The sequence below is a fragment of the Ascaphus truei genome, chromosome 5, assembly GCF_040206685.1.
Source record: "Ascaphus truei isolate aAscTru1 chromosome 5, aAscTru1.hap1, whole genome shotgun sequence".
In the NCBI taxonomy this organism is placed as follows: Eukaryota; Metazoa; Chordata; class Amphibia; order Anura; family Ascaphidae; genus Ascaphus; species Ascaphus truei.
This window is the reverse complement of record NC_134487.1, coordinates 52,646,061-52,666,707: the sequence shown is the minus strand read 5'-3', so window position 1 is coordinate 52,666,707 and position 20,647 is coordinate 52,646,061. Positions and strand designations below refer to the sequence as shown.

The 20,647-nt window shown below is 41.0% G+C and overlaps 1 protein-coding gene across 3 annotated transcripts in view; it reads right to left on the bottom strand.

Annotated features, from left to right (window-relative positions):
- Positions 1-1,679: 1,679 nt before the first annotated feature.
- The window catches only part of ZBED4 (zinc finger BED-type containing 4), a 34,213-nt gene continuing 15,245 nt past the window's right edge, over positions 1,680-20,647 (bottom strand). Inside the window, exons 1-3 of one of the 3 annotated variants that reach the window (XM_075599817.1) lie at positions 11,330-11,350; positions 10,324-10,414; positions 1,680-7,486 (exon numbers count right to left, since the gene is read on the bottom strand). In XM_075599817.1, coding sequence (XP_075455932.1) covers positions 3,761-7,237 — 3,477 coding nt within the window. In that variant the 5' untranslated portion in view covers positions 7,238-7,486; positions 10,324-10,414; positions 11,330-11,350 and the 3' untranslated portion in view covers positions 1,680-3,760. Of the gene's footprint in view, positions 7,487-10,323; positions 10,415-11,329; positions 11,351-20,647 lie in introns of those variants that run through there. The other 2 variants (XM_075599816.1, XM_075599818.1) reach the window with 2 other exon arrangements.

The following is a 20,647-nucleotide window of genomic DNA, read 5'->3' as shown; positions in this document are numbered from 1 at the left end:
GTGCTTACTCCGCCCCCTGACGATTTAGTGGGCAGATGGCAATCACCACATTCAGCCTTGTTCCTTTACCGATTGGCTTACAGTCCTTTAAATGCTCACCGACCCCTGCTCCAAATTGGCTGAGCATAGTAGTCCTAACCTGCGAAGAAGTGCTAACCACAAGCACCCAGCTTTCCGTCTCCTACTTTGCCTTGTGCAATTCTGCTAACCTTATCTTGTCCCCTAGTATCCTCGACCTCGGCTTGTACCTGAACTCCCACCATCTCTATACCTTGACCTCGGCTATGCCCATAGACTATTCTACATCTCCAATCCAGGCACTTATGTAACTATATTTGTAACCATGTATTATGTGTCATCTTAACTCCATGCCCAGGACATACCTGAAAACGAGAGGTAACTCAATGTATTACTTCCTGGTAAAACATTTTATAAATAAATCCTAGACCACAGCAAGTATCAACACTATCCTACTTCTCCTACCCTACTTCTCCACACAACTACGTATTTGCACTCAGTCTCCTGGCTGCAGGTTGGTGTATTCTAAACCCCCACCTCAGCCTCGCGGTTCTGTCCTGTTTGTGGAAAGCACCTGTTACAAACTCTGCCCTATCCTCCTCTCTTGATCTACATGCCCCGCTTTCTCTCTGCCAATCTCGCCCTTCTAACCACAGACCCTGGCTAAATTGCCACATGCACATGCTGCATTCCTGCACTCGCTTCTCTGAATGCCTCGAGGAAATCTCACTCTCGCAGACTTCCATCACTACAAATTTATTCTATCCTGGTTTCAACTCTGCCCTCTCAGGCTAAACACACCTACTTTTCTTCACTAAGCAACACGCACAAGTATAACTTACACTGACTCTTCTCTGTCTGACTCCCTACTTAGACCACCCTCTGCTGCCTCTTTTTCTTCCTCTATCTCACCTCAGGACTTTGACTATTTCAAGGAAAAGGTGGAATCCATAAATCAGGACATCCCCTCTGTATCCTCCTCCTGCCTTCCTGGACTCCTTTTCCACTGTTACAGCAGAGGATACATAGTTTCTGATCGCCTCTTGATCCCGTTTCCTCCCATCTCCTAAAACCTCCTCTTGCTCCTACTATAATCCCTACGCTCACACACATTTGACCTCCTCCCTCAACTCTGGTACCTTTCCCTTCTCCTTCAAACATGTAACAGATATACCATTACTCAAAAACAGCCAGCTTAACCCTACATGTCTTTCTAACCGTCATCCTGTCTCCCTCCTGCCTTTTGCCTCTATTCTCTCACTTGCTCTATTTTCTCACCACTGCTCATTGGATGTAGAACAAATGAAATGCTTTCTTTAGGGCAGTGAGGTAGTGTCACCATGAGGAAAATATGCACTTTCTTAGATTGTGGGCTGCAGAGCATTTCAGTCTTTTCTAGCTGGATATGCTGTTAGCATGGATTGTGGTTGGCATCGTTTTGGTAAATAAACCTGCTTAGACTAAGTATATATTGGTATTGTTTTTGATGAAACAATTACGTTTACACAAAAAGGAGGCGACCATACAAAAGGAACATGGAGAATTTGTTTTATTTGGAAAAACAATTACTTTTACTTTAAAATTTCATTTTAGATAACTGCACCATTTGGGAAACCGCAATAATACTGGACCTGGTGACTCCATGCTTGTAAAGATTGGCTACCCCCCCCCCCTCCCCCAACCCTTTTCTTTGTATGGTTAAAATTCTATCTAATCCATTCATCAGATACCGCAAATGTTATAGCTACTTTCAGATCTTCACAACGGTCACATTCAGAAGAAAACCCTTCTGTCAGTAATGTACATTTAAGACCTACAATACAGCCATAGCTGAACATTTTGAGGGGGGGGCACTGAAGGATTATTATAAATCTTGGGGCAATCCCTGCTCATCATACTTCAACCCCTCCTTGCATACTCAACTTCCTTTTCACAAGCACACACCCCACCTCCTCTTAGACAATTCAGTCACCCACTACATTTGTCCTTCTTGCACACTTACCCTTCTTTCTCAAACACATTCATCACCCACAAAGCACTGGGCTCCCTCACATAACCATCACATTCCTCCCCACACAAAGCCCTGACACCTCAAACAGGTCAGCTGTTTAACAAGTGTGTAATGTGCGGTCTGGAGATGACGAGGCTTCACCCTCCACCTGTGCCGTGTTGAAAAGAAGAGGTGGATCACCACCATGGACATATCCAGGCAACGCAGGTGAGCAATCAGCTGAGATTATCCCCTGGGGTCGCGGCCCCATTGGCAGTGGCTTGTGGTTCCCCAGCACCTTGGTTGAGAAACGCTGACCTACAGGGTAAAGATGCAATCCAAAAGGATCTCGTCATGCTACTTTTAGACCATGATGAAATTCAGCTTAAACTTTACTGGATAACATTTATTCCCTTCCTCTTATCCCAAACAAATGTTCTCTGCTATTTATTACAATCTAAAAGTTGAATAATTACTTCAATGCTGTAAATAAATTGTTTAATTTCAGAAACATTTGTTGACCATTTATAAATACACAGATGTAAAAATTAGGTCAGATTTAGGTACAGTATTTTAAACAAAACTGCCACATAAAAAAAATTATGGACAAATTTTACAGCAATATTAAATGATGAAATTTAAAAAAAATGAGACAATAGGACTCACATGTTCCCCACAAATCAGAAATCTTTTAACATGTGGCTGTTAAAAGCAGGTACTTTTCAAAGTTGAGCAGAAACCACAAATCTGAACAAATAACTTATAGTTTTAGACTTAAGATTTACACACCAAGTAAAACGGATCATGAGCATACAAACATTAACAAATTAAAAATGAACTATTTTGGTATTCTGTTGGGATTTTTAGAAATGTACATAATCTGGACAATTCTGTGAAGTGAAACCATAAAATAAACATATTGGAAATATAATGTGCAGGAGGCTTATTCTATGTAGAGTGCTGTATTTCAAAGTTCACTCTTATTTGCTAATTAGAAGTTGAAACCACCGTTATCTTACAATAATGCAGACCATTAAAAACAAAAAATAAAACACATCTAAGATTAAATATTACAATTACCCCAACATAATATTGTCAATTATTAGTTCAACAGTGTCAAGAGCCTCATTTACATGCACATACTCATTTTGTCTGCAGCGTTGCCCACTTTGTGCTGTTCACCTATCTGGAACCTGTTGTAGCAGACTGACAAATGCACTCAAGATTATTTTGACAAATGGAAACCGTAAACATTACTTCCGTGTCTCACAATAAGACTAAATGGAAACATGACCCGATACTTTAAATGCAGCTTCATTAAAAACACAAAAATAATCTAACAAAAGCAATGTTTGACTAAAATACAGTACCTTTGTTTTTGTACACATTTGAATAAAAAAAAAACTACACAATAAAACTGTTTACATCTTTTTTTGCCATTCTATGATAACAAAAGGACTTTTTACAAATATGAAGATTAAAACCTACATTTTTTTCAGTAATTATGTGGACAACACAGACGATTTCTATGTAAAGTGTAAAAAAAACAAAAACATATGTACAAGATCTGGCCTGAAGAACCGAGTAAGGCACATGTAGACATTGTTTAAAGCGAAACATTGGAACTCAATAGAAAACTAGTCACTGATCAGATGTCTTACATGGCCCCTACCGGAGCAATTTAACAAATGTACAAATACAGTTAATATCCACAGTAAGCAACAATAGTTTTCACCTGGCAGTGCGTTCGTTTCAATACTGAAAGTAAATTAAGGGGAGATTCACTTTTAAAAAGATAAGTTGCTCAAAATGTTCCATCATCAGCCTAGTTTGGTTAAAGTTGCTATTATCATTTGAGGTGTTAAATAGTCTCTCAGAAGGAATAATGCTAGGTGGACATCCAAGGAATCGGACAGCAAGCTTTGATAAAACTGGCCAGGACGATTTCTTCAAATTCCAGTATGTTAGTGGATCACAGTTATGCTCAAGCACCTCTTCTTCCAGGTAAGCAAGCACAATGTCTTCAGGTAACTTCTTTAAATGCTTAGATTTTTTCATGTTGGCCATGAGTGACCAAATATTTTCCTCCCCCTTGTTTTTAGGTGAACTTTTGTTACACCCATTAGGAACAGGTATATCATGTGAGGTAGAACTTAGTATTTCCAGTTCCCTGATTAATCCTTGTTTGTATTCTTCAGCCTCCTCCTCTGCAAATAAGGATGCCTTGTAGCGGGGGTCCAAGAGTGTTGCAAAAATGTACCTGGGATCATGAAGTGTGGAGGACAGTCGACAAACCATGGCTTCTTTAAGCGATTTTAGCATGGTATCTATTCCCATTGTTTCCTCAAACAACATTTCTATCTTTCTGTTGAGTATATGAATCATTGGAATCACTTGACTTAAAGTGGCCATGTGCATACTCATTTCTCTACTGGCAGCCTCAAATGCTTTCAGAGCATGGCAGACAGACTGCATGACTTCCCATTGATCACAACTTATTAGCTCCCTAAAGTTGCACTCAATTGACATCTCATCAATTGCTCTCTTCTGTTCAATTAGCCGTTCTAACATATGAAATGATGTGTTCCACTTTGAGGGAACATCTTGAATTAATTGATGTTGAGGCAATCCATATTCTTTTTGGAGCTCTGCTAGTTTTTCTTTCGCTTTTGCTGACCGGTGAACACGTTCACAAATTTTTCTTGCAATACTCAGTAGATTTTGAACCATTCTTTGACTCTTAATAGCCTCATTTACAATTAGATCCACAGTGTGTCCAAAGCACTGAACACTTGAATGTTCGCTCTCGTTTAAAGTTTTCCCTATGCTATGATTATCTGTTACAGTGATGCCTATTTGAAGTCCACATGAGGTTATCCAGGATTCCCATAAATATTCTAGATGTTTTTGAACACTGACACCGTTATAGTCACAATCAATCTGTGAAACATGTAAAAGTGCTGAACAGTGGTAATCTTCACTATGCGGTCTGAACGAAGACTCAAATGTTACCCAATGAGCAGTAAGTGTTAAATATTCCCGGGTCTGACTGCTCATCCATATTCCAGCTGTAAAATGTACTACACCACTTTCAGCTTCTTTCAAGTGTGAGAATATTACGTGTTTCACATTTTCATACATATCTGGAATTGCGGCCCTAGAAAAGTAAGATGGAGATGGTAACGAATATTGAGGTTGAAGGTATTCAAGAAGTCTATTAAAACCAACATTATTTACAAAGGAGTATGGCTGAAGATCAAGTGCAATCATTTCAGCTACAAGACTTGTGATTTTTTTGGCAACTGGGTGAGAGTCACAAAATTTATCATTGGTTTCATCAAAAGATGAGGAGGCTGTTAAATCTGTGTTTACTGGCGTGTGTCCATCTGCAGATGATAAAGTTTCTGAAACACCATTGTTTTGTAGCACATTGTTGTGGAACCGTTGTAAGTGTCTCAATAAGCAACTAGTGCCTAAATTTGTTGGCTTCTTCCCCCTGCTTATTGTGCGGCCACAGTGCATACATATTACTTTAGTAGAATCTGCAGAACAAATTGAAAAGTGATTCCACAGTTTTGAGGTCTTCTTGCTATTTGCAGGAAATGTAATTTGATTATCATGAGTTGCTACGGTTGGCAGCTCTGTCATTTTTGATGAACACTCTGCAGAGGCTAATGTAGCATAAGGAGAATTAGCCAAACCAACGTCAAAGCTTTTTTGGTTTATTATTATTTCTGGGTGTCGTCTATAAAGATGTCTCATCAAGCAACTGGTACCCAAATCACCTTTTCTACCCCGACTAATCATGCAATTGCAGTATCTGCACACAGCTTTCAAGTTATCAGTTGGGGATAATGAAAAATGGTGCCAAACCTCCGACTTCAGTCTTTTCATAGCTTTTTTGTTTTGTTGGAAAATGATGGGTGGCTTGTATGCTAAAGGACTTCGACCCTCGCCTAGCTTTTCAGGGGAGGCTAACAATAATGCTTCACCAATATCCTCGCAGGAATGCAAAACGGTTGTTCCATCATCTATCAGCAAATTTCCATTGGTGACACTGCACTGCATTTCTTCCAATACTCTGTCTGGAGACGAAGGTACAGAAGTAGATTCTTTCCCTATTTTCCCTGGAGAGACCGCAACAGAACTGATATCTCCTCCATCTGTACATAGAAGTGATGGTAATAACGTAGGAGGAACAGAATAGGGAGGCGGCAGACTTGTTCCTCCACCATTCTCTTGCAAAACAATTGAACGATGAGCTCTCCACATATGTCTGATTAAGCAACTAGTTCCAAGGTCCTTCCCATTTTTGCCTCTGCTGAATTCATTCATACAGTGGATACAAACAGCTTTTGAATTATCCAGTGGAGACAAATAAAAGTGCTTCCAGACCGCAGAGCGTCTCCTAGACCCAGATGTATTTTTTTGAGTGGGAATATGTTTATCTGTTAGAGTTTCCACTGTTTCGTCACACTGGTTATTTGTTGAAGTAATTGGAAAGACAACAGTAACCTCCTCTTTGCTATTTTTTTCTGATATTGACAAGTCTGAAGATGCTTCTTCTGACGACAGCACAGACACAGATTCCTCCAATATTTTTTCTGGGGGATACATTTTTGATGTAAGTTTCCTAACTTTTGTAGGTGTAACATTTGCTTCCACAACATCTGGAGGCTGCGGAGGTAGTAGTAATGTAGGGGTAGAGTAAGATGATATACCCGGCATATTTCCATTTTCTGAAATAAGCACTGTAGCATGTGCCCTCCTCACATGTCTCATGAGACAGCTCGTACTAAGGTCTTTTTCATTTTTCCCCCTGCTAAATTCTTTCATACAGTACATGCATATTGCTTTGGTACTGTCCCTGGGAGAAATAAAAAAATGGTTCCATGCTGGGGATTTCTTCCGATTGCTAATATTCTTATTTGTAAGAATGCTTTGTGTAACAGCTTCCATTGCTGCGTCATAGAGCGTAGTAGTGTACTGTGAAAATAAGACACCATAATCATCCTCATTTTCAGAGGATACAAATTTGTTAGAGGTATCTGCACAGTGTTCCTTGTCTTCCTGTTCATCGCTGCTTTCGCTTTGTTTTAGGTCGTCGGATTCCATCTTTATATCCATTTCATCTGTGCCACTATTTATTTGATCATCTTCGTGTTCACCTTTCAAATTGTTTATTGTTTCGATTTTCATTTTTGGGAATGCTTCTTTGTTTTTATCCATAATTTCAATTGCGGGTGGATAGTAGTCATAGGAAAGATAAAACAAATATATATATTTCTGTAATGTAGCTTCACACGGTTTCAGAATTGTGTATTATTCAGTGCCATCTGTTAAACAGCAATATATAGCTTTCATGAGTTTTGCTGCCATTCAAATCGTTTCCTTGAGAAATGATGTAATCTGAAGAGTTTTGTCTTCTATACCACAATGGTTGTACACAGTTTGAACATTTTTCATCAACACGACCACCTAAAAATAAAAAATAAATAAATAAAACGTATAAGAAAACTGCATTGCAATATAATATTTTAGCATGTAATATTAAGATTGAAAGTTTTAGGAAAATTTACTAGAAAAATGCATCTTTCTAGGAAATTAAACGAGGAGGAGGAGGGTAAAACTGTCTAAAAGTGGCCTGCTGCCCCTTTTGTATTTTTTTTATGTAATTATTCCAGTATAATAGTAAACTAAAAATTGTAACATAATAAAAAAAAGTCCTGCATTTATAAAGCACCAACGTTACCTTTAAATTACAATGATGATATAAATATATCTATTCACCCGTAATCTCATACCTGCAACACGGACCCAAATATCTCATTGCCTCTTGGCCTGAGTTGGGTAATACACAATTGTAAAATTAAAACATGCTAAAAAAACGTATTTGCTTTATTACCTTCATTAAAAATTAAATGCATTCTTATAAGAATTATATTTAAAGTAATAATCCCTTCAGAACAGGGCATTACTGGCCAATACTGCCCTGACTGGGTTAAAGTCCCTCTGCTTCGCCTCGGACCTTCAACTCTTCCAGCCAGGGCATTATTGGCCAGTAATCCCCTGTTCTGAGGGGATTATTACTATTATAGGCTAAATGTAGGCTTTATTTATTAAATTTTTCATAAAGAGAGAAACACTTTTGTAGTCAATGATTTTTATCAGCATGATCATCTACATTTTTGTATGCTTTTACTGTACATGTTTATTAAAATGAAATTGTACACACTAAAGCCCCTCTATAGGCACGCGCACGCACTCTGCAGCCACAAACACATTGCAGATACACAAACACACCAACAAAACACATTGTAGCACCCCCCCCCACCCTCTGAACGAACACACACACACACACAGTGAAGAGCTCTATGCAGGCAGAGTGGGGGAGGAGTCAGTGCCTGGCTGGTGCCTCCTGCCAATCACCTCCCCTGTTTGAAAGCTGCAACTCACTATGTATGTATGAGAACTCAAAGCTGATTGGCTGAAAAACTTGGCAGGGTGTCAAAAATTCCAGGCCATTACTGAATGGATAATGCCCGGAATTTTGACTAGAGCGCAGGGATTTCTAACAGTTTCGTCTATAAAATTCACAATAAATGAACTGAAGCAGCTGGATTACTTTAGATTTTGTTTTGTTTTCTACTGGGTATATATCACGATAGTTATTTTATTTTAGTTATCATACAACACTCCTCTTGTCTGCATCCTCGTGGATGGCACTCTACTGCCTCAAAACGTAATGACTAAAAAGTTCCTCATACTTCCTCCTAAACAGTCCAATATCCCCTTTTATCCATCACAGTCCATGGAACCATTAGAATCATTTCACCTTCTCCCATAACAGTGTCAGATTATAACTTCCTTAAAACCCTCCCATGGCTTCCTAAGTAGTCCCAGATCACAGTAGACATTCTTGCCTTCAAGACTCTCCACTCTTCTGCTCCTCCATACAGCTCAGGTCTTATTTTTTTTACCATTCCCCTACTTGCGTCCTGCTCATAATGGTCTTCTTTCTGCCCCTTTCACTTCTACAGCTCTTTAGCCTAAAATGTTCTCCCTTCATGAACTCTTACCTGTGGAACTCCCTCACCCGCCGCATACTTACAAGCACCTTCTCTCCCCAACCTTAAAGTCAAACCTAAAAATCATGTTGTTTTCTCCCATAGAGCATTATACCAACTATAACAGCCGTTAGTATTAACGAGATTCAAAAGAGGCATTTATCCCAACACCGCATATTCACTAAACAGGGGCTTAATGTTACGTTGGTTAAGTCAGACCTAAACTTGGAGAAAGGGAAATAATTTTTAAATACTTCGCATATTTAAATTAGCTTATTTCCCAGATATCCCAGGTGTGTTCACAGGCATCTTTGCAGGTGTTGTGCAGAGGAGTGGTTTGGGAGGTATACAAGTCATTGGTTACTTTACTAAATAGTCTCAGTCTAGATTTGCATTGTAAATTATCCTTGAGTGACTACAAACAAATTCCTAGAGTTTCATGCTGTTGTCACAAGCAGCCTCAGCTGGTTTACTGTAAATTCCACCAACCTTTTTTTTACACTTCAAATCAGAGGTTTGGAGTATTGAAAAACAAAAACAAATGAGTTGTAAGCAATACATGCTGCTCCACTTTGGTTTCCCGGTTTCAACCCAAGATTGGTTTGCCATTTCTGTCGCAGCCGGTTTGCACTGAGTTCTGAAGACTCCTGGTTGCCACCAAATTTATCTTATCTTTGCCGGCACGCAGTTAAATATTCAATGTGGCCAGAGGGTCACCCAAGGTCGCTGTAACATGCCAGATGACATTGTAACCGTCATGTTACCAGATTCTATTTCTGCCGAACCGCTTTGCAGAACTTAAGGACTAATATTTCCACCATCAATTTGCTGCTTCGCCAATGAATCACAGCTGTTAGAGTTCACAAGAGATTTGCCAAGCATTTCAATTTAGTGATGATAACACGTATCCAGAGCTCAAAAATATGGGTTTTGTGGGAGGGGGAGGTGGGGGGGGGGGGGGGCAGGGGGAGTCTGTTTTAGTAAAGTACCCAGTGAATATACCTCCTCAAACACTTTTATACAACACACGGAGATACCATGAACAAACCTGAACACAGTGGAGATAACTGGGAAATATGATAATTTAAATCTGTGCATTTTCTATGGCAATCGAAACATAAGTGGTGGGTTAATGCCCTAAATGTGTGTTACATTAATAGATCAAATCTAGTATTAGAACATTTGGGGGAGAAATCCTGTACAGGTGGCAATCTATACTTTAAATAAGGCTACAGAACTGCAACTTACTTGACATTTGGAGAAAGTACTAGAGTGGCCTCAAAAGCTCATTCAAAAACACGGATACATTTTTTTCATGTTGGTCCACAATTATCGAAACCTTTAGAGAGAAAAAAAAATTACAAATGAATTAGTTATTTGAATGCTATTTAAATATTAACTTAAGTGCCATCAGAATGTCTCAGACACACGTGTTTGTGTGTGTATGAGTGTGTGTATGTATGTGTAGTTGTGTATGTGTGTGTGTATATATAATTTTTAACATCTTTTTACTTCTTAATAAACTTTACTAACTTTTTACTTACATCTTAATTTCTAACAATAGTATATATTACTAACATCCAGAAGGGCTTCATGCAACACAGTCTTTCGAGACACTTCAAAGAGTGCCATGGTCCAAGTCCAGTGGGAATTAAATGCATTGGTATTGATATGTTAGAGCCAAATTGGAGAGGGGGAGATATATTGAACCAAATTTCTAAACTAGAATCTAAATGGATTCACCTAATGAAAATTCTGGTGCCCAACGGACATAATGTCGATATAGATCTGGGAGCTTTCCTTCAATAAAATAAGATCTTTATCCCTCTCTGTAATGTGACTATACATATCTCTGCCTTTTTGGATTGTATGTGTTCAATGTTCCATATACAGCTAAACCCCGTTATAACGCGGGTCTCGGGGTCCACCCCGAGACCACCGCGTTACTAACGGGGTCGCGAAAAAAAAAAATGGCCGCCGCTTTAATGCAGATTCATCCCGCGGGACAGGAGATGGGAGCGGGCATGTCCCTCCGCTCCCCGCTTCCCCCTGTCACCGCGGGACAGCCCGCGGGGCAGGAGATGGGAGCGGGGATGTCCCTGCGGTCCCCGCTTCCCCCTGTCACCGCGTGACAGGCCGCGGGGCAGGAGATGGGAGCGGGCATGTCCCTCCGCTCCCCGCTTCCCCCTGTCACCGCAGGACAGCCCGCGGGGAAGGAGATGGGAGCGGGGATGTCCCTCCGGTCCCCGCTTACCTCTGATCCCTCCACGTGCCCGGTGCTCCCGCTGCCTGCATGGAGGTGGTAGCGGGGGGTTTCTTCTCCCCACCGCTGTCCCTGGCGCTCCCGCTGCCTGCACGGGAGGAGGGGGGGGAGCGGGTGGTGGTGCTGGTCGCGGCCTTTCCTCTGCTCCGACCCCAACCCCGTCTGTGTAGAGTGAGAGAGTGTGTGTGTGTATGTATATATGGGAGAGAAAGTGTGTGTGTGTATATGGGTGTGTGTATGTGGGTGTGAGTGTGTGTAAGTGTCTGAGTGTGTGTAAGTGTGTGTAAGTGTGTGTAAGTGTCTGAATGTGTGAGAGTGTGTGTGAGTGTGTGTGAGTGTCTGTGAGTGTGTGTAAGTGTGTGCAGTGTGCAGTGTGTGTGCAGTGTGAGCAATGAGCAGTGTGTGTGCAGTGTGTCAGTGTGCAGTGTGTGTGCAGTGTGTCAGTGTGTGCAGTGTGAGCAATGAGCAGTGTGTGTGCAGTGTGCAGTGTGTGTGCAGTGTGTGCAGTGTGAGCAATGAGCAGTGTGTGTGCAGTGTGTCAGTGTGTGCAGTGTGCAGTGTGTGTGCAGTGTGTCAGTGTGTGCAGTGTGAGCAATGAGCAGTGTGTGTGCAGTGTGCAGTGTGTGTACAGTGTGTCAGTGTGTGCAGTGTGAGCAATGAGCAGTGTGTGTGTGCAGTGTGCAGTGTGTCAGTGTGTGCAGTGTGAGCAATGAGCAGTGTGCAGTGTGTGTGCAGTGTGTGTGCAGTGTGTCAGTGTGTGCAGTGTGAGCAATGAGCAGTGTGTGTGCAGTGTGTGTGCAGTGTGTGTGCAATGAGCAGTGTGTGTGCAGTGAGTGTGTGCAGTGTGTGCAGTGTGAAAAAAAAAAAAAAAAAAAATTTATTTTTTTTTTTTTTTTTTTTTAAACGGGAGCCACGGGAAAACCGCGTTATAACCGAATCGCGGTATAACGAGGCGCGTTATAACGGGGTTTAGCTGTAATATCAAAATGTGTCCATTTAGATACATGTATTATTTTGTGCTATCTCTATATGATATTTTGGATGTCAGAAAATTATACATATCTTGTGAATAAGGGTTAATCCGTTTTTTCATTTTTATTATTATATTTTATACTTAACTATATTATTCAGGTTTACAAACTGTCTTATTGTCTGCAACATATAACCAAATGTATATATATATTTCTCCTTGTGTATATATATATATTTTCTTTGTTCTTAATTGTGGTCATATAGCTAGGCCACTAATTGCTTATTTTTGATTGGATGTACAATCGTTCAATCAACCTATTGAAGTATAGACACAGGTATAAATATAGGGTACATATTTTATACTTTTATACCCCTGATGAAGTCTGTATATAGACGAAACGCGTAGGGTTGAGAGGAGATATACCTGCTATTTGTACATGGTACCCACTGTCTCTACCCTTTCAATACAAATTTCTAATGATATTGGAGTGTCTGCAGTATTTTTCCTCTCCACCACTTCCCCTATTTCCTATTCCAGTCATACAGTGATTGAGGCTTGCCCCTAGCATTCACACTCTCGGCACAGCTGATAATCAGAGAGGAGGGTGTGTGACTCTGAAGCAGCTGAGGAAAGGTGCGGTACCATTCGTGGGACGTGCAGCCGTTTGGACGGTTGGGAGGTTTGCAGAGGAAGGTGAAATATCCAGCTAAGTACCTGAGGGGAAGCGCTATACATCTACAGTGGAATCTTTGAGGGGAAGCATTACACTAGCTGTGGGACGTGCAGCCAGGCAGCCATCGGAGGACGGAGTTGTGGAAAGATTGCATCGGATCTGAGAGAACCATAAATCGTCCAGTGGGACACGAGAGAAGAAACAGACAGTCTGAGACCAATCAGGCTCCGGTGAAAGATCTGTTTGGGAGGCACCAAGTAAGACGAACCACTGCACTCTATTGGGAGATCGGCAGTTGCAACTACAGATCCCCGCTGGTGAGACACTTGGTAAGACGCATATATATGCATTTTGAGTGGAAATCACTGCATCCTGTGAGAAACGTTCAATACATGTGTCATACACTGGCTTTGGGACTCTAAGCCAAAGGTATTTAACCATTGCAGTGTTACCGTTGTGACATAGAAAGAAAAACACAAACACAGAGACATTACACGCTGCTGTACTGCATTGACTCCCTATCAGTACTGAGGGACACCATTGACTTTTGCTTCTACTGGGTGTAATTTCTAAGTACTGATACTTACAGTAGATTAACACCTATCCAGATTATGTTTATCAAATTTATGATGTACACCTCATTAGCCCCTATATCATTGAATATCTGGAACAAGTTTACAACAGTTTCTTGTTGCGCCGAATTCACAGTTTTTCATAGATACTTGGGTTTTTGTGTTAAAACCAGCATTGAGGCTGCACATATATTAACTAATTAACCCTATAGTTTCTGCGCACTTGATATAGTATCACCATATGTGTGTGTGTGTGTGTGTGTGTGTATCTATACAGATACACACACACACACACCTTTTTTCTGTTTAGATTGTACAATGGGAGTTTGTTGAAGCCAGGAAGAAGGCTGCAAGTATCCAAGGAGACCTAAATAAGGTTAACGGTTAACCCATGGTTGGGTCACAGTGATACAGGAACTTTTATATATGACTTTTTCTGGACTTAAACTTTATTAATTATGAATTTTTTGTTTATTATTATTATTATTATTATTAATATAATTATATATTCTATATGTTTTTATATTGTATATTTTGTACCAAAGCTTTGCTCACATAGCTATCAACACATTCACAACACATCAGAGTTATTATTAGATTTATCTGTAGGATATTTTTTCATTATATATAGTTTAGGCATCTGTACTACATGCTGGTTATTCATCATATACAGTATAGTGTAGTTATATCGGTGTATGTTTTGATATATCACTGTACACGCACTGTCCGTGTGTGTGTGTGTGTGATATACACACACACACACACACACACACACACACACACACACACACTATATGATTCAATGTAACAAATGTGACCAAGGATGCTACATTGGCAAAACCAGCCAAAAGCTTCAAGGCAGAATGAATATGCACACACTCTATTCATCACTACGAAGAAGGAAGATACTGCTCACCAGTGGGACATCATTTCTCACAACCAGATCATTCCATAAATGATTTAATAATCAAAATCCTCAATGGGATGTTTAAACGCACCCAAGAACGGAAAACTTTTGAACTCAGAATGATAAGACTGAAATCAAAACAAGAGGACTTAATGCGGATATGGAGTTTCTCACACACTATCACAGTTGTTTTTAATTATCCTGCCTGCTCCTGACAATTTTCTTATCCACATCTTTCCCCAATTACCTTATCTACATAATATTACCCCCCCCCCTGCTTTCCTAACCTCTGTTTTAGCCATAGATTCCTTTGTAAATCAGTATTGCTGACCTGAAGAGAGAAATCTCAAAAGCTTGTCCTATGACATACATTTTTAGACCAAATAAAAAAAGGTATCACCTAATACTGAGGTACTCATTTATTCTGCACTATCACAACTGGACTAACACGGCTATTTCCGTTTTGTGTGTGTGTGTGTGTGTGTGTGTGTATATGTACGTACGTATGTATGTATACGGGACAATGAGAACAAAAGTAATCAGAAGTCCACCAGTATAAATGCAATCTTTGCTCGCTTTGTCAAACCTGTGAAAACGTCCTTTGGTAATAGATATTTTATATTAGTATATATTTAATTCCTACTTAAAAAGGTTAATGATTACATTTTGGACTCACTGACATATATATTAACCCTTTAAGTGAAAGAAGACTGACGGCACAACCATGTGATTTCTTTGGAATGAGAAATTTGGCCAAGGCCGTTTAGCCGCGACCAAATGGCCGCTGGCATACGGTCACAGACGGACCATCCGTCGCAGACTGCTGCCAAGGTACGTTTTATTACCGTTTAGGGTAGGGGGTTAATTTAAGGTGTTTTAGTGGTTAAGGTATCGGGTTAATTTACGGGGTTTTAGGGTAACCCTCCCACGAATGTGAACGGAAATGGAGTATAAATCACTTTCATTCAAATCAGAAGCATGTGAATGGTATCTCCCCCTAGAAAACAAGCATTTCTAGCATGACCGACTCTGTACGTCATAGAGCCGTTAGCGTGCAAGCCCTTATGATGTGCTGGGTACGTCTTGGGGCACTTAGATCCACAAATCTCAGTTACGGACTTAAGGGTCAACTTAAGTTAACGCCCCATTAAGGCCGAGTATCTACAAAGCTCACCAATGCAGGGTTGAGGACCGTTTTAAGCCGTAACCGGCACATGCGTTAGTATCATGGACGTTAGTGCTAATGATAAACAAGAGGTGTTCCCTCTATCACAGCCTTTCCACAGAGCTCTGTTATCATTAACGCAGGGATTTAACGATAGGTCATACATAAAGGTGGCGTTGGCTCTGTCTATGGAATTTACTGGAGGAGATGGGCCTATTTTATTAAAAAAAAAATACATCTCAAGTGTTATATCACAAACAACAATGGAACTCAAAAAGCGCACCTGATATACGCCAATTGGATATGCAAAGTATATTGTAATGACTCCTATTGGCATATCTAGCAGGTATTTCGCTGTGATCTTTTTTGAGCACAGCTGTCTCCACATTTCAAGTTTGGTTTGAGGAGATTAGATATATATATATATATATATATATATATATCTATATATATATCTATATATATATCTATATATATAGATATATATATATAGATATATATATAGATATATATATATATATATATATAGACAGTGTTCGACAATCATATACATTTACACGCCCGGGGCGAGTGGATTTAACCTCCGGGCGAGTAAATATTGGCCCAAGCAGCACACGTGTTTGTTTTTTTAAATTTCCCTGCTCGCACTGAAAAAAAAAAAAAAACTCCCCCTACCTGACTGCTGATTGGCGCGCGCTCCCAGGCTTTGTGGGCACGCGGCCAGGCTCAACATGAGCCCGCCCCTAACGAGCGGCCTCCCTTGTGATTGGTTGAGGCTCCTGCTCGCCACTGATTGTCTGCTGCTCTCCGCTATGTTATCCGGTGGCTCTTTCCCTTTTTCAGTTCCGGGCCCCGCCATGCTCTCTGCACACATGCACACTCACCCGTCCGCTGATTGCCCGCCAGCGTTGTGTGCCAAGTCTTGCGCTCCCAGCCAAACGCCGCCTTGCCTTGCATCCCCACGCCGTGGCCCGCGCTGTGATTGGTGGGTTCCCTCCCCCTGGTCCCGCCCCTGCTCGGATTTTCCACTGTCTCCCCTTCTTCGAGCTATCATTGGTGTGCTCCCTGCTCTGCGCGGATTGGTCACTCTCTCTCCGTTCCGGCGCGCGTACCAGCTGCCTCAGACGGTTCAGAGAGCGAGCGGGAGCACACGATGCACTGGGACATGGAGCCGCCCCTGGGGACCAGGCCGGTACCGCCTCCCCGCCGCGGGTCCGTGGACCGCAACCCCATCAGCCCCCCGAGGAGAGGCCCGGACACCAGGGAGCAGAGAGGCCTCTGGGAGGTAACGAGTTACGTCAGAGGCCCTGGTGGAGAGTGAGAGAGTGAGAGTGTGTGTGTGTGTGTGTGTGTGTCAGACATTGTGTGTGTGTGTGTGTCACTGTGTGTGCGTAGGACACCAGAGGTACTCCCCAGTCAGTCACCCACCCACCCAAGTGTCAGTTAGTCTCCCACCACCTCACCCACATACTCTCGCTCTCCCTGTCACCCTCTCTCTCTCGCTCTCCCTGTCACCCTCTCTCTCACCCTCTCTCGCTGTGTCTCTCACCCACACTCGATGTCTGTCTCACACTCTGGATCTGGATCTCTTATTTACCCTATATATCTTAACTGCCCTATACCTACACCGAAATAACCTATACAGCTTTCTTCCAGATCTGACTCAAGCTTCACACTGAAGACATCGGAACCCCCCCTAACCCAGAAGACAGGTAGGGAACACATCCCCTCCAATGTACAACATTGCTGGAATGAGGGTACCTGGACATTGAGGGACTGCGGATCAGGTAAGATCCCAGGCGGGAAAAGCGGGGATGGGGGCGGGACTAGGTGACGAGTAGATTTTTTGGTGATTTGTCGAATATATATATATATGACTCAACACGTGTCATGTAAAGACAAAGCAAGGCAATGCTAACTTATTAGAGTAGGCTTAATGCAATGTTAACCAACGGCTATTGTTTTTGCATAAAATGAACTTTGTGGATTGGCGTTAACCTCAGGGAACATAACGTCTATTATTAATTTTGATAACATGACGCTACGAGTCCTGACTTAACGGAGCTTTATGGATCTGGGCCTCAGAGGGTTAAAGTATGATAGCTGTGGTAACGTATTAAATAGCCTTCCTGTCAATTTCTAGTACTGGGCAGTAAATACTTCATAATATTCTGAATGTAGTCCATTGATGTCAATAGAAAGCCTAAGCCCTTCCTTTATATTACAACCAATCTCCACAGTTCAGATCTCTTACAATTATGGCACTTGTCAAAAGTAAGCATTTTCCTAACTTGCCATCCATTAACAAACACCAACTCCTAAACTCTACTGATTAATAGACCCTGCAGAAAATGTCCACTGACCTCTCGTCTCAGACCACAAGCCATCAAGTTTTTCCTGGGGTATTATCCAAGCGCTACTAGCATTAGCAGATCAAACAGTGCTTTTTATTTCATGGAATCTTTGCTCCATTAAGTATGAATGGTCCTACCTGTAGTCTATTTCAGAACTAGTTTATCTGGGTTCTCGGCTAATCTGTTCTCTAATGTTTAAGTAGTCGTCCCTCCTTGGACCAAAGTAAACTAATGAAAGTGACCTATTTATGGAGGTGACACATGAGTAACTGATGGCATTTTCCCACTAAAATATGACACCTATAACTTATAATAGGTGGGATTTTACTTGTTATGCAAATATGATAAAGAACACATGAGTATTCCCATTTTAGACAGGTTCACAAACCTGCCTAACAACATAATCACACAGCATACAGTGCTCCCACTGCAGCCAGGAATTATGGGTGATGACATGCATATGATCTCTCACAGTGCATCACTTTGCTTTTAGCCACTTTAACTGATCTAAGCAAGTGGTTTAACGTTTTTTTGGTTAGGGATCCCCCCACACACTCACTCCCCCTCCCATTGAAAACTTTAAGCAACGGTTGGGAGAGGTTATTTATATTCTGTTCAGTTAAACATTGAATGGAGTAGCCTTATACTTCTTAAATAAATTGTTTAAATGTTTGTTAAATTTATGATAATTGAAAGTAATCCATCTATAATGGGAAAATCTAACAAATTAAGCAGTTTTCATTCAGAACTATTTTTTTTTTTTACATTGACATGGTATGACTTTTGCGTGAGAAATTAAATAGCAATAATTGAAATGAACTTTTCTTACATTTACATTTATTATGTAATAAAACCATACAGTATATACCCAGGTAAATTGTAGATTGACTTATCTCCCCATTTCTGTCTTGTTTGTCTAATGATGCCAGCATAATGAATTCAAATAAGGGACAGAATCATTGCTAGATAAGGTTAGCATTAGATGGTCCCAAAGAATAGACATTTTTAACTATGAAGTAAATAGGTAAAAAGTGATTGCATATATATATTGAATAAGTCATGTACCAAAAGGAAAGCTAGACAAAAAAATAGAACAGTAAAATAACAACGTTTTCAGCTCAATGAAGTGCAAGACACAGTCTAATAATGTAAGTGGTAGGTAACAAGCCACAATACATTTTCTTATTCAGTTTGAGAAACTTTCTGGTCCATCCCAGACACACGCATTATATATTATTTTAACAACTATATACTCCAAATTACCTTTAACAAGGTTTAGGGGCTAAAAATGAATGGAATGACTAGTTGATTCAATATATTCACCAGCACAACAGACAAAGCCAAGGAAAATAAATATTTATCCTTCCCATTTTGTGTGTGTGGAAAATTCTGAAATTGACTTTGAAGAGGCAATCCATGGAAAAATGGATTTCTTAAAAACAAAATATGCTCACCATGTGTTGACGTTCATGCACCTTTTTTGGTGTTGTCTTGTATTATTTTTAATTTGTTAATGGTTTCATATTTATAGCTTGGCACACTTATGCCAGATGCTCCTTAAGCCTCACAAATTAACACATATATGTATGTGCTACAATAGTGATTTCTGTGAGGGTGGCACCATGAATCACAGTATTATCTGCTCCACTATAATGAGTAAGGCAATACAAGTACAGATGCCAGTGATGTGTATGCTCTTGATGAAAATGAAAAGCAGAACATGCATGCATTTCCTAAACAGTTATCAATACCAAATAACTTAAAGCAGTCTAAACTGCAGGGTTTTGTTTTTTTTACATTTAAAATGTTTTCCCCCTTTAACATGTGCAACAATACAATCCACACAATAAGTAATTAGCGAAGTTGCCAATTGATCTGCGAAGATTCGGCTTGGGGGTTCACTAAATCGCCGTCAGTGCAGCAGAAGTGGTCCAATGATACATAGTTCTGTGGGGAAGATCATGTGACCAGGCAGTCACTAGTCACGATTACGAGCTGACGTCAGAGTGAGACGACCACGGAAGCGGATTACACACGAGGGACGCCAGGAAACCTCCAAGCAGGACGGACAAGCTAGTTTCAGACCGGGGGTACCAATCTTCCAAAGAACCGGGACAAAGGGGTTGGTGACGGCCTAAAGGTTCACACTGCTTGATTTTAAAAGGTAATTCGTGAGTATTTCCAATTGCGTTTTTACAGTAAAGATTTTTAAAACGTTATTGCCCTATGGTTGCTTTCAATTTCTTTTTGAAGTGAAACTTCTTAGTGGCGCCTCATTCGTAATGGGACAAAAATGCATTGTGGAGACAGAAAATGAAACGGATGTGACATCATGAAGTAAGTGCTGGCAGTTGAGGCTGGGCTGTGTTCTGGCTCAGCCCGACCCAAACACTGACATTCTGCCACCCGCCCTGCTAACCTAACGGCACCGCTCCTAACGGCCGCCGCTCCCCCCACACGTCCGCTGACATGCGGCGGCGACGCGCTCCCCCCACACACCCGTGTGAAAATGTGAAATGGAAATGACGTCAGGTGCATGCACGAGCGGCTCCTCTGGATAATGTCACAGTCACTCGCGCATGTACTACATTTTGATGGGACAAACCTGTATCGTGGAGACGCAAAAGGGGAACGGATATGAGGTGCGTATACGAGCATGCGCGGC